Source organism: Festucalex cinctus, chromosome 10 (genome assembly GCF_051991245.1).
Source record: "Festucalex cinctus isolate MCC-2025b chromosome 10, RoL_Fcin_1.0, whole genome shotgun sequence".
Taxonomy (NCBI): domain Eukaryota; kingdom Metazoa; phylum Chordata; class Actinopteri; order Syngnathiformes; family Syngnathidae; genus Festucalex; species Festucalex cinctus.
Genome location: NC_135420.1, coordinates 13,126,537 through 13,141,245, shown reverse-complemented (window position 1 = coordinate 13,141,245; position 14,709 = coordinate 13,126,537). Strand labels below are relative to the sequence as shown.

At 37.9% G+C, this 14,709-nt stretch overlaps 2 protein-coding genes across 8 annotated transcripts in view; one reads left to right on the top strand and one right to left on the bottom strand.

Moving 5' to 3' along the window:
• Window positions 1-304: 304 nt before the first annotated feature.
• Window positions 305-5,864, bottom strand: ddx59 (DEAD (Asp-Glu-Ala-Asp) box polypeptide 59). The gene is made up of 8 exons (XM_077535309.1): window positions 5,694-5,864; window positions 4,562-5,402; window positions 2,961-3,143; window positions 2,769-2,858; window positions 2,437-2,688; window positions 1,468-1,620; window positions 1,078-1,206; window positions 305-1,002 (listed from the first exon to the last, which is right to left on the bottom strand). The coding sequence occupies exons 1-8, from the start codon at window positions 5,831-5,833 to the stop codon at window positions 742-744; spliced, it is 2,049 nt and encodes a 682-aa protein (XP_077391435.1). The 5' UTR covers window positions 5,834-5,864; the 3' UTR covers window positions 305-741.
• A 951-nt stretch (window positions 5,865-6,815) lies between these two features.
• Window positions 6,816-14,709, top strand: part of camsap2a (calmodulin regulated spectrin-associated protein family, member 2a) — a 38,851-nt gene continuing 30,957 nt past the window's right edge. For 4 of the 7 annotated variants that reach the window (XM_077533981.1, XM_077533978.1, XM_077533980.1 and 1 more), the window contains exons 1-2: window positions 6,816-7,408; window positions 9,772-10,031. In XM_077533981.1, the coding sequence (XP_077390107.1) occupies window positions 7,270-7,408; window positions 9,772-10,031 (399 nt within the window). In that variant the 5' untranslated portion in view covers window positions 6,816-7,269. Of the gene's footprint in view, window positions 7,409-9,768; window positions 10,032-14,709 lie in introns of all 7 variants that reach the window. The other 3 variants (XM_077533977.1, XM_077533979.1, XM_077533975.1) reach the window with 1 other exon arrangement.

Below are 14,709 nucleotides of genomic sequence, written 5' to 3'. Positions count from 1 at the left end.
TGCATATTTAATGTGTCAGTTTCCCAACACTTATATCAGTGCCTTCACATAAATATTATTACCTAATTGTGACATAGTATAATAAAGGGCCTGACCAAAATGTGTTTGTTTTTTTTTTTTGTTTTTAGCCTTACTGATTATTTTTGGCAGAATATAATTCCAATACCTCATTAAGGTAATTCGCCAATATTTGCAAAAAAATAAAAAATAAATAGAAATCTCATGAATGAAAATAACATTTTTTTTTATTTATTTTGCTCCGTTAATGCTTACATCAATATAAATATAATTGTAGGCAAAACATTTGACTGTTTTATAATTCTGCGTCTATTCGTATTTAACTTTACAACAGAGGAAAAATAATTTACAAATAATTGTTGATTTTCTGTGTATTTGTTAATGTGTTATATATATATATATGTCTATCAAACTAGTAGCCCTTCACATTAATCAGTACCAAAGAAGTAGCTCTCAGCTTCTAAATGGTTCGTGCCCTATGGCTTTTTTTTTTTTTTTTTAAACAACCAAACTGCTAGAAGAGCAGTGTGGCACTTTTATTATACTGTACATTAATTTTACAAGTGAATCACTTTATTATTAAATATATATAATAAAAGAAAAACAGCAACGGTTCAGCACTTTCACCCAACACACTCATTACTGTATAACTATTGAGAGCAATACAAGAATAAATATTTTAATGAACACTTTCTCAGCAATTAAGGGCTTTTATTTGCATGACTATTTTTTGCGTCTGTCATGTTTCTTGATAATATCGATGAGGTTATTTTTGTTCACTATTGTGTCACCAGGCCCAAACTTGGCTTGCTGTTTTTCTCTCCTCTGCTGCTCATGGAGGTGAGGTGAGTTGAGGAGCTGTGGGGGTAGGATGGTTCCTGTTGGTTTGACCCTATTAACCACACCCAGGAACAGACGTTTATTGTTGTTGTTTAGAAAGGTGATGGCAGTTCCCCTGTGACCCAGGCGGCCCGCTCTTCCCACCTAAACAGGAACAAATGTGTGTTTGTGCGCCGATGATTACAATTGAAGCAAAAATCTGTTTGCAAAGGCACTAACCTGATGGACATATTCATCCATGGTGTTTGGCATATCAAAATTAACCACCACTCTCACATTAGCCAAGTCCAGCCCTCTGCCAAGCACACCTGTACTGATCACCACCTCAAAGTCACCATCCAGAAGCCCCTGAAGACACAAATGAACAAACACAACAATTACACATCAAACAAGTATAGAATAATAATGCAACATCTGTATTGTAGATCAGTTTGTCTTGGCTTAGTAAAGACAGCAAACAACACCAATTTGTAATGAACTACTAATTGGTAATCAATCTCAAAAGAGACAGAAACAAATGATCAAGCAAAGCGGTGTTGAATCCAGAGTAGATGGGGCACAACCAATTATCTTCTCAACCTTGCGTGTTCTGGGTGACGCTGGCCTCACCTTGAGGATGCGGTTACGTTCCAACTGGCTCTTGTCAGAGTGGATTGCCACTGTATTAAGTCCGGTCACCTTGACAACCGCTTCACATAGCAGATCAGCACCAAGTTTACAGTCTACAAATACTACCACTGGAGGTTGGTACAACTTATTGTCCTGTAAAATCAGAGCGGAAAAAAAAGTTGTATGATGGATTAGAGAAAATAAATAAGAATGCACTGTACCAAATTATGATTAGACCAAGGGTTTATAATAATTATTATTTTAGTTTTCTGAAGTGTTTTTCCCTGCATTATAACATTTCATTGAGAAAAGATGCATTGTGGTAAGGTGTAACCATATACATTGTCATATTATCTATCCATTTTAAAAAACACTTGTCCCCATTAGGATCAATAGGTGAGCCGGGATACACCCTGGACTGTTTGCCAGCCAATAGGTTTTGGGGCATTGTGAAAAATTCATCTACAAATCCTAATTTTAACACTCTCCAACTAGAATACTTAACTCCCTCTAGAAATCAAGAAAATAATGTTTCAAATTCCTGCAAACTACCCAATGAACTGCACTTTGAGAGAAAGTTAGAACACAGCAAAATGTGTCATACATCTGCACAGATATGGACTCCCTATTTCACACTATGTTCTAACCAACATAAAAAAATAAATAAATACATAAATAAAATGAAGACTGTTCTTATAGTATGCATTAACAAATGGTCCAAGCATTACTGGGATTCCTGGAGTGCAGTCATGACTCGGGTCACACCCATTTCCTGCAGCCAGAGGCCAGAGCTGCAGCTGTGGGTGTCATTATCTGGACAACACCACCCTATACCTTTATGGTGCGTTAACAGACTAGCAATCATAATCCCATTAATAAAATGAATGAATGTAGTTATTTATACTATGTGTATTTTCGATTTTTTTTCATAAATGCACAACTTTACAACCACTTGTGTACAGAACCTACATTGAGAATTTCAAACAGCTTCTTCTTTTTCGAGGGTTCCTCAACCCACAGTAGGATCTGTCTGACATTGGCGCAGGGCTGGTTCTTCTCTCCTACAGCAATACGGATCGGATCACGCACCAGTCGGGCCGCCAGCTCCTCTGTCCCTGTCGGGATGGTGGCTGATGCCAGTAGAGTCTGGTGATCTTCAGGGACGTGCTCTAAAATTTCTAGTACCTGCTGTTGGAAGCCCATCTTTAGCATAGTGTCAACCTGCAAAATATATCACAACACTTAGTGGTCTTAGTAACCAGTTACTGCCTTTATTCAGAACTGCATAGTGTCGGTCATACCTCATCAACCACAACAATCCTCACTTTACCCAGGTGTACAGCTTTCTGCTTTAAAATCTCGAGGAGTCGCCCTGGTGTTGCTATGACGATCTGCAAATGATCCATATGAGAAAAAAAAAAAATCAATGTCAAATCATTTTTGACATGTAAATATTTTCAATGAGGATTGTTGGAGAAAGTTGAATTTAATACTTTAATGCTGCTCTTGAGACGGTGGAGCTGAGGGGGGAGAGGCATGCCGCCCACCAGCAGGGCAGTTCTCATATTCGGAAGGCCAATCACCAGCTCTTTAGCCTGTCTCTCTATCTGTATAGCCAGTTCTCTGGTGGGGGTCAGGATGAGTGCCACCGGGCTTCCCACACTTTGAGTTTGTTCCTTAAAGAGAAGATATACTGCAGTTGGGTACACGTGCCACAATAAAACAAGGTATATCACTTGTCTTCATTAGGGTTGCAACTTGCAGGTACCGAAGACCAATCCGAACTGACTTTGAGTGTGGCGGATTGTATCTTGCACTGGTTGTATTAACACTCACATTTGGTAATTTGGTGCTTTCAATTAACCTAACATGCATGTGTGTGAGAAAACACAAACACACATGGGGAGAACATGCAAACTCCACACAGATGGGTAGAAGAGATTAAAACCAGATCACCGAACTGTGAGGCACGTCCTTACAATTATTTCACCATGCTGCCACAAGCATACCACTGATTTGTAACTTAATGCCAATATAATATTAAATCTAGAGCTGTCAAACAATTTCATTTTTAATCAGATTAATCGCATCTTAGAATTTTGATAAATCACGATTAATGGCTAAATTAAAGAGGCTTTTTTTAAATCAACATTTTTTTGCCTGCCAAATTTAAAGATATTATGTATGTGTTAATTGTGTGTTAATTTTTTTCAACTTTTAAAGTAGCACTGAGGAACTTTTCAACCATAATAAAATATTTTCATTACTCTTCTGATGAAACGTCGACGTAAAACTAGTTGAATGGTACATTTGCCATTGCCTGAGGGGCTCTGTGTATCATTTTTACTGGCACTAAGCAACTTTGATGAGGATGTTAGGAACACTGACACACAAAAAAAATCTACAATTGTTCTGAATGCTTTATGGCATACGTCACTTCCCCCCTTTCCCCATTCGTTACAAAGACGGACGTCAAATTGAATGTCGACACACGATTACTGCTTTCAAATACAAAAATGGAATCTACCCAGATAAAAGAACAGTCAAGGATCAACAGAGGTCCGGCTTTCACTCGCTGGCGTGAGCTCAAAAAAAACGATGCAATGTGCTTTTTCTCATGGGAAATGTGGTTTTCTTTCAGACATAACATTACCACTTCTGCCCATATGGCGCCGCCATTATCAACGTAAAATGAAAGTTCCTTAGTGTTGCTTTAATGTTAATGGGACATCTTCAAAAATTTGCATCCACTGTACAGACTCATCCTTTTTTGTTTCTAATCTGTTAATTACTTGCATAATTTAAAATGAAAAAAAAATGACTCAGATAGTTTGACATAAACAAATATTCTGAATGTCATATGCAAAAATTTATTAAATGCTTTACTCTAATGTATGTATTTATTTTTATTGCTCAAACACAACCTGTGCTTTAACGTAACCATCCGCTGTCAGCTAAAGGATCATCTGCGGTCAAAATTAATGTGATTAATCTGCGTTAATACATGATTAATGCAATATTTTTTGTGATGAATTAGTTAGGTAATGCTTTAACTTTGACAGCACTAATTGAATGAAACAATGAGTTACTGTACCTTCATGGCCTTCAGGACAACTGGCAGGAGAAAGGCTACAGTCTTCCCTGACCCTGTGTCAGCGCTTGTGATCACATCCCTGCCGGTGAGACCAACAGGCAGCATCTGCATCTGCACTGGTGTGGGCACATCATAGCTGGCCGACTTCAAGTTGGCATTAAGAGTAGCAGGAAAGCCGCAGTGCTCAAATTCTATGATTGGCCTCCTTACATCCGTCCCCTGGGTTTCAATGCCCAGCTCTTGTTTAATATGCTGCACCTGCTCATTAGTTAGCCCTGATATGAACAAATCCTCCTTATAGGAATAGTTTAAATCAAATGTCCTTATAGAAGCTGTAGAAAGTTCAGCTTGAGGACTTTCCTTGTCTCTATTTGTGTCCTTCTGATTAAACAACAGTTCTGCCCCAATCCCTAACCCCATTTGGGCCAAGTGCTGGGCTTTGCATTCGAGACTGCAAACATCACTGTCAGTCCTGTCACAGATGTATTCTCCATAGCGACCACACATCACACAGATAGGCTCTCCTGGCTCTGCCCATCTCTGATTCTTTTTGAATGATTTCACTGGTTCCTCCTCTTCTTCAGTACCACTTGAAGAACACTCTTGCCCCTCTTGTAATGGGATCGCAACCACAGCAACAGGAGTCCCGCCTGCTTTTACTGTGGTATCAAGAACTTTGCAGTCTTTGAGCCCTTGTGGAACATGCGGCGTAGAACCTCCTTCACCATTGTCCAGATCCTGATCAGTGTGACCTTTATGCTTTTTCAAAACAAGGTTTGCGTCGTCTGCCGGTCTCTTCACTTTAAGGGCTCTTGGCATAAACATTTTACGAGCTATTAATCTGAGAACACAGATACGCAACCAAGTATGGTGTTAGCGAAATGTATATATCAAAAGTAATTTGTGGACTTCTTATATTTGAGCACGAGTTGTATCAGTTTACTCGAGAATAAATAAAGACATATATACTATTAACTTATTTCGAAGTATCTTACTGCGAGACCACAGTATCATAAATTATCGTGTGCTGCTGCCGCTGGAATCTCGATGATCGCACAGCAAGAGTAAATAGCTAATTAAAATGAAGTCAACATTTTGTAATGAAAAAAAAAAAGAAAAAAGAAATACGAACCTGCAACGTTCAGAGGCATCTTCAAATATATAACACGATAAGATTGCCAGAATGTTACGCTTGCTGCCTTTCAAAACAAGCACGACAAAGACGCATAATAATGACGTAATGACCTTAGCATCCTGGGAACTGTAGTTCATAAAAGATACTCGCTCTGCTTTTGGCAGTCAAGTCATGAAAGTTCTGTCTACAGAAAAGAACAATGCAAGCCATGATTTAATATGCTCGATTTGATTATTCGTTTTGAACATATAAACATAAACACATTACAAGTGTAACAAAAAAAAAACAAGTTAAAATAAAATAGAAAATTAAAGGAAGGAAGGAAAATTTGTCAAAATAAATTCCATAATTTAGCTACATGTTCAAGGAGTAGGGCACGTACAAGTACTTATGTAGTCCATATACTAACAAATTGTTGCTATACAATAGCATACTGTACATAGAAAATTAAAACAATAAAAAGAAACATGCCTGTTGCAATGTGCACAGAAAGATAATAAAGAAAAGATAGATATGCTTCATGTAAACATCAGATTTATTTGATAGATAGATAGATAGATAGATAGATAGATAGATAGATAGATAGATAGATAGATAGATAGATAGATAGATAGATAGATAGATAGATAGATAGAAAGATAGATAGATAGATAGCACATTAGAATAATATTGATTGTATATATAGCACATTAGAATAATATTGATTGTATATTTAAAGCATGTTTACATTCTTTCACAGTGTCAGTGGAGTATCATAAGTGACTGATGAAAGGTGTACACGGCCAGTACTCTTCCATTAGATGGCAGCAAGTGCAACAAATGTGTATCTATCTACCTGTCATGTTACCATTCATGCAACAGAATATGTCATTCTTCATCCAAGTGCCGTATCATTGAGTTCAATTAAACATGCCCGTCTTGTACCTACAGTGAGTAAGTACATTTATTTTCATTTTTTTGTGGGGGGGATATTTTTTGTTTGATGATGTGTCGTGATACTTTTATATAGGGGCCTTCGTTCAAAAGTTGGGAAAGACTGGTTTAAAATATACAGGAAAAAACTGCAATTTTTTCACTTTTCATGAAAGCACCCTGCGCGCATGCGCACAACACCCAATTTGGGTGCAGAGGTTGGCTGGAGCGTGGTTGGAAAAGCTCGCCGCTGCAGGGAGGGAAACCGCACCACGGCACTAGCGTTACGAAAAGCGAGTTAAAGACAAAGATATTTTACACAACAACACATGGACACGAAGGGAAAAAAATCCTTCAGATCTATCAAAGAATGGAAACCGTCACATTTCCGACCCAAATGAAGACCACTTTTCTCTGTGAAATTCAAGGAAAGCGACCCTGCTGCTTTGTGCGAAGAATCCCGTCTCATCTAATGAATGGATGAAAAACGCCTCGATTCATTTGGTCAACGAGGCGTATTTGAGAGACAGTAACCCCTTCCAACACGCTGTTCCGTCTTTTTCATTTGACAGCTACTCATTGTTTCCCATCGAATTCCACTCGCGTGATGCTTTGGCGCTGCTTTGCTGTGAAGGACTGAAGAAAACGACTGCGTGGAAATATGGGTGAAGTTCAGGACGTAAATAATGCGAAGAAGGTCTTCGTTGCTCCAGCTATCAAGTCTTTTGAACACTATGACTTCTCCCGGGCGAAAATCTGTTGCAGTCTTTCATGGCTTCTCTCCAAAGCATATGGGAGAGGTAGGTATCAGCTACCTATACCTTCATCATTGTTTTTGTTGTAGTCCTTGACCATTTCAGCACCTCCATCTGCAATGTGATCGTGCTATGTTTGTATGTCACAAAAACAACAAAGAACCAACATACACATACGGTATAATATTTGTTTATATTACCTGTGCCACCTTGACAGAGTAACCCTTTTGTCCTCAGATGCATCATGCGAATCATTCTAACTGTGGGAAGGAGAAACACAACACAATTTACAAGATTAGATAAATGCAATTCCCTGAGTGGTTTAGAGTGATCGATTTGTTACAGTCTCTTTATGTGATGATAACTCAGGGTACTGGGTGTCAAGGAGTAACCTTGAAATCACTGCACACATCTCATACTTAAAACAGTAAATAAATAAATAAATAATTAAAAACAAAATCAGCATTATGTGTGGCACCTCAGCTGGTAAATAAAATAAGGTTTATTACAGATGATGTTGTCCTAATGACTGAATCTTCACTAACATTTGTCCCCTTTCAATGGCCATTTAACATGCATTATGGAGAGAAAGCATTATACTGGACATGTAAATAAATGTATATTTTGAATAGTAATGGCTAATAATGGGCTTGTTGTATTATACAACTTGTATATCCAAACATTCAGGGCTATGACCCTGATTTGGTATAGAATATTCACCTATACTATAAAAGGGATTAATTCAAATTATTTACATATACAATGTACTACATTATGTATTTAGCTTTGGTAGTCCATTATATTTTCACAAAAGCATAGCTGTTCTTCTGTTGTCTCACATTGACAAGTTTCATGAGAAATTTAGTTTAAAAAAAATAAAATAAAAAAAGGAGAGAATTAAAGGAACACTGTCGTCCATTCTTGGCTTGCAGATGCTCAGTGCATATTCAATCAGCACTGAATGAAATGGGCTACATCCAAAAATATAGCCCTCCAGAGATTGTGAGCAAGCGAGCGAGTAGGTTTGCCGTATATCTAGATCTCAGCCTACGCTTTTCTGTTCTGAATGCTTCTCATGCATCTCTCTTACTGCATCCATGCAAGAGTGCTGTGTAGTCAATACAAGCCTGCCTAGCTGACCAGATGATTTCTCAAACTAATACAAAGTATTTAAATATAGAGTAAAACCAAGGTAACAAAGTCCCATTCCATGTATTTTAAATGGCTTGCCTTTGTATAATCCAAATGTATCATATACCGTACTAAAAAATGTGCTTTAATAAGTTGAAACAAAATAAAATTGTGATTTGTTCAATAATTGAATGCTAACAAATGCTGAAATGAGCGAAACAAAATCCACGTTAGATCGTTAAAGTAAACATTTTCATCTTCTCATTTAGGAATCTGATATGCTAAGCTAATTTGTAGCAAATTGGGATTTAATTTGGTCGAATGAAAACCCCTTGAACCATGCCACCAACTTGAAATGGTTATATGAACCAGACGAGGATTTTCTATTGGTTGCAGTGGCCATTTATCATAACTCAGCTTTGACTTCTTTTAACTTATAGATGGGGCATGAGGGAATATTCATATAACGAAATATATCATTACTGTATCACATGACGTGAATGTAAATGCTAAAATCTTTTGAGCAAAGAAGGCTGTATTTCTGTATTGACAAAGAGTCCATCTGTAGATGACCTTATTGACAGTGGTCATGAGGAGGTGATTAATCGACTGACTGGCTGACTGTTTAAAGTGTAGACAATTGGTTTGGGTCATTTCCACATGGTTTCCACAAAATTAGTTTGTACAATCATTCCTTTGGTGCTGATCTTACATTTGAATAACATTCCTATTCCTAATAGTCTTTTCAATTTTGTCTTAGATTTCATCCACAATATGACAAAAGTCAATGTAATAGTGACTGGGCCCTAACCTTTTCCCCCTGAATCTTTAATCTTATTTTGTTACAGTGGAAGAATCCTATTTTGTCGCCAAAATGAAATCTTATCCACAAATGTGTACACAAACACACAAAACACAAAGACACGCACAAAAACAGAGCATCTCTTTTTGATGAGACAGGGTGTTCCCAGGAAGATGAATGTTGTAGAGATACAGACCAGATGAATCAATAGAGTGGTGCTCCTCCAGTGGTTGCCATAGTAACATTCCAGGTTCATCCACGTATCTCCATGTGAAGTTACTGCCAAGGCTTGGCAGGGGGGACAATGAAAAAGCGCTGTAAAAAATATTGCCAGAGAATCTGTGCACTGGCGTGAATTGATCCTCATTGTCCAGTAAAGCCAAGCATTGTGGCAAATTATGTTGTTCAATGCTTCAGATAACAAATGTGATATTCTGAGTCTGATTATTCCAATTTCCTCCTATTTGTGAAGCAGACACCATCCCGGCAGACATGACAGAGCCCTTCTACACGGACCAGTACGAGCAGGAGCACCTCAAACCTCCTGTAGCCAGCCTCCTGTTGTCTGCTGACCTCTACTGCCGGGCCGCCGGCCACATCTTGAAGAACGATCCTGCCAAGCCTCTGCTGGGCCACGATGCTGTCATTCGGACTTTGGCCCAGCGAGGTCTCTATGTCACTGACCACGACAGAATTGTCACTGAGAGGGACCTTCGAAAGAGGCCTCTGCAAATGGTAGGAGCATTTTTAGCATCTTGAACATTTCCAGCTCTTAGTCTTTATTAATATATTATTGGATCAATCCATAAAGATGACTTTGCAGGCTCCCAGTTAAGCAGGAATTGAGCATCCTTGTTAGTTTGTGTCTGTGTCTCAATAGGAGGCTTTGCTGCCTCAATGAGCTGCAAGTTGCTGTGTGCTCGAAACAATTAACACACAGTATGCCCGCAGTCTGTTTGCAGAGTCTTGCTGTTTTTAATTTCTTTTCTATGCTAATTAAAAAGTTATTTAAGTTCTGCTGGAACTTCAGCAAGACAACACATTGTAGCTGCTCTATCCCTAAAAAATGAAATGAAATGATTTACAATGGCTATTATGGAATAAGCACAGGTTGTGTAACGGGATTTTGGTGAATTTGATCAAGGTGCAGGAAGATTCTGAACTCTTGCACGCCTATTTTAAAGGGAATGAGAAGAGTTGATTTCATTGGCTGCGATTCAAGTCAGCTATGTTCACACCCACAATGGCTGACCATAGGGCTGTGCAATTAATCAAAATTCACTTACAGTTTCAATTATTACACTCCACAATTCCAAAATCAGCATAATTTTAAAAAAAGATAATTAAAATACTAATTTTTGAGTTGTTTAAATTTGTACATTTGTACCTTTTTTTAAATTTTAAAACAACAAATTTAACAAATTTTGTTTTGTCCAAAAGGGACTTGCATAATTATAGTGTTTCAAAGAATTCTATTTGTCTTCATATTTTTCTTAGTTTTTTATTTTGAAACATTTTCTTGTTTTGTTCCAAAAAATAAATGATCGTCAAACTGCACAGTGTACATGCTGCACTCAAGCTTCAAGTTTTTGCCAACATAAATAAATAAATATATATTATCATGAATTTCACTTTGGTCCAAAAGGAACTTACATAATTATGGTGTTTCTATTTTTTTAATTGATCTTAATATTTTTAAATGTGTAAATGTTTCTTGTACCAAAAAATAAATGATCATCCTGCTGCACAAGGTGTACTCCAACTTCTTTTGTCAAAATAAATAAATAAATAAATAAATCATTACATTTTTTTTAAATCGGTCTTAATATTTGTAAATGCTTAAACATTTTCTTGTTTTGTACCAAAAAATAAATAATTGTTTGAATAATCGTGATTTCTATTCTTCCCAAAATAATCGTGATTATTATTTTTTCCTTATTTTTTTTCCATTTGCACTGCGGCAATCTGCGTGCATATGTGAAATACCATGTGCACAGTTCGACCTCAGTTCAGACTTGCACTAGGCACAAATATAGACCCCCTGGAAATGCTGGACGAAGTGAAGAAGAAAACTGATGGATGGATTTCTCATACATTTTTAATCATAGCCTCTTTTGCTGAGTTTTTCCCATTTGTCATTTCTCGCTGGACATTCTCACTGTGCTTGGCCTTCCCCCATCCACTGATCTATCCATTCCCAATATTGCTCTCATCTTCCTTTGATAAAGCAGTGGTTTGTCTTGTGCTGTCACGTCAAAGCTTCCAGCCATTCACCATGCTCTCACATTTTCATTTGATGCATATGCTGAGAGCACAGAATGATCTGATTGGATAAGACTTGCTGATAGGGGCTAGTTTCTTACATTTTCAACAGCAAAATAGTAAATACACACCACAACAGACCAACTAAATACAGTACACTTAGGCAGGACACAATCGCAGGGTAAAATCTGATTTCTGAAGACTCAAGTGAGCAAAAACAACAACAGCAAAGCACTAGTTGTTCAAGGGCAAAAAGCAGTACAGTCTTATGTCACAATTAACAATCAGTTGACCTGCTGTGCATGACCATGACAGCGCAGGTGGGTTGGCATTTATAATTTACAAGCCTACTCGGTATTTGACCTGGTTGGTTTGCTGACTTCAAGATGGCCTAACTGAGGTCTGCACTGCAGATGATTGTTCTTGAGCAGTCTGGACAAAAAACAAAACATTCTAAATAAGCAACCTTTGCATGATTGCTTTAGTGCATAAGTCAGCATCATCTTATACTGCTGATGATGTTTTTGTCTTCATGTATTGTAGCTAACAAGGGCTGTCGTTTCAGAGCTGATTTTGTCTTCTTTTGATTTTGCATGATTCAGCCTATTCATCTTTACTCAGCCACGTGAGAGAGACCGTGACATGAAGATGTGCGTGTGATGTATCTAAATCACATTTCCTCTCAGATGTTACGGGGCATGTTCGCAAGAAAGAGGGTGGTCGCCCACATAAAGCATGTGACAAAAGTTTCGTGGCTAAAATTTAAATGCTATGTGGTCAACTTTGTTTTTAAATATTAAAACCCATCCATCCATCTATCCATTTACTACCATCAACACTTCCTTCAGCTGCATGGAGATGAACACAAAGCTTATTTCTGAATTGAAGGTGTTGCTAAGTCTTAAATTTGAAAAAAATAAAAAATCATTTAGTTTTTCAAAAACGAAGGGAATGTGCATAGGAAACTGGTGGGGTTCAGTTCAGTACAGGTTAAAAAACCCTGATTTAGAGTCTTCAATAAACCCACAGAGATACGGGGAGAACAAGTAAACTCCACACAGGAAGGCCAGAGAATATAACTTAATATAATTGCTCACTTCTTGCGTATCCCTGTGCAAGGGCCATTTAGAACACACTTTACAAAATCTTGTTCCTTGCCCAATGAATAGCTAACAGGGGAAGCAATGAAGATGTGCACTTACTGCACTCGGTGACTAACAGATTTTCATTTAAACATGAGTCTATCTAACCTCTCATTGCCATGGAAACGGTGAGACGGGGACTGTATCAATACAAAAATGCCATATAATAGGGATGATGAATGATAGCTCCATGTTCAATCAACATTTGGAGGAGTATTTTTAAAGACACATTTTCAAACCCAACTGCAACATCTCTGCAGAGGCGTATATACAGTTAGACGGATTCATTCTTTGGCATTCATGGATGTTATATTCTTATTTTGATCTTTGCGTGAGTTGCTTCAGCAGCTGGAATGGTTAATGGCTTTGCTCACAGGCATCCAAACAGATCTAGCTAGAAATCAACAAGCTCTGCTCTCTGTCTTCTCTTATTGCTCATAGGCTCTGCTTTGGATTTCATCAACAGAAATGTATTTACCATTCTAATTTCATTCGTATACATCAATATTTAATATATGAATAGATTGTGAACATGTCTTGTCTGTTAGTCACTTGAAATTGTACTAGACGTATAAATCAGCAAGACGTTGTTATGGTGATGATCCATGTTTTCCCATTCTGACAAACATTGAATTCCAGAGTCATACTTGACAAAGAAAAGGAAATTAGCCTCTGCTGAACAAAAGCCCCACCTTAAATGGTTTCATATCTACTTTATAGGCTATATTAGGGGTGTGAATTGCCTAGTACCTGACGATTCGAATCGTATCACGATTCACAGGTCACGATTCGATTCGATACCGATTAATCCCGATACGAATTTATAAGTCGATTGTTGCGATTTTTTTTCATTCAAATTTAGAAAATACTAATCAGTAAGCTTGTAGAGTGTAAGATTTATATGAAAATGTATGATTTATTTATCTGAAATTTCAGTCTTATAGAGGTTGTAATCTGTTTCATGTTTGAACAGCATTAAAATAAAATATTAAGGCTTAATGTTCCGTTCATATAACATTCTTCCATGCTCAAGGTGTGAATCCTAAAAAAAAAAAAAAAAAAAAAAAAAATCGATTCTAGTTTCTATTCTATTATTGAATCGATTCGAGAATCGCGCGATGAAGTATCGCGATATATCGCCGAATCGATTTTTTTTTAACACCCCTAGGCTATATACTGCTAAGTGTGACTTTATCAGAAAACTCATAAATTGGTTTATTCATTGTCACGCATAGAAACGTTAGGGATTCCTTTCAAACCAAGATGTATCTAGTGTGTACTATATAGTTGTCATTAGAGCTATGATGTTATATAATGCATGCCTCTAAGCATGCACTTATCATTAAACATTTGGGGTAATTTAGATATAAGGCTGTTTAACAAAATCTCCACATTTTGTATTTCTTTTGCCTGATATTCAGTTAAACTCGACATCGAAGAGAGATGAACACGGTTCTTTCTGCTTGTCTCCATCTCTGCTGCTTCCATCACACTATTGGGAAGGCGATCCGTTTCCATGGTAACACTCCAGTGTGTGGGGTGTTGTTTGTAAGTGTGGGTGGGTGGTTGTGAGAGTGGGGAGTGCTCATGCTTGCACATGTCATATGTTCAGTGTGTATGATGGGGGCTGGAAATGCAAGCACCAAGCCAAAGGATTCTGGCATGCTAGACTCTCGAAAACACGACATAGATGATAGAGGCTTGGCGGAAATTGTAAGATGCTTTCCCTCTCCCCTACACGCATATGAAAAGCAGGCAGAAAATAATTTGCCTCAACGTTAAACTGACGTCCACTGCACTTATTATGTTATTCTGCAATTCTTCTAATGCACAAAGATGGGTGGAAGCAGCAGGGTCGAAGGGAAGCGGATCCAAGTACTCTCTGTTCTCGTCAGCGTCAGTGAAGTCACAGCCAGCGTGTTGTGCTCAGTGCCAGCGGCCACTCCAGGGTGACACAGTATGGATGGCTAGGCAGTGTGCATTGTACACGACTGTGCCTTTCTCTGCTT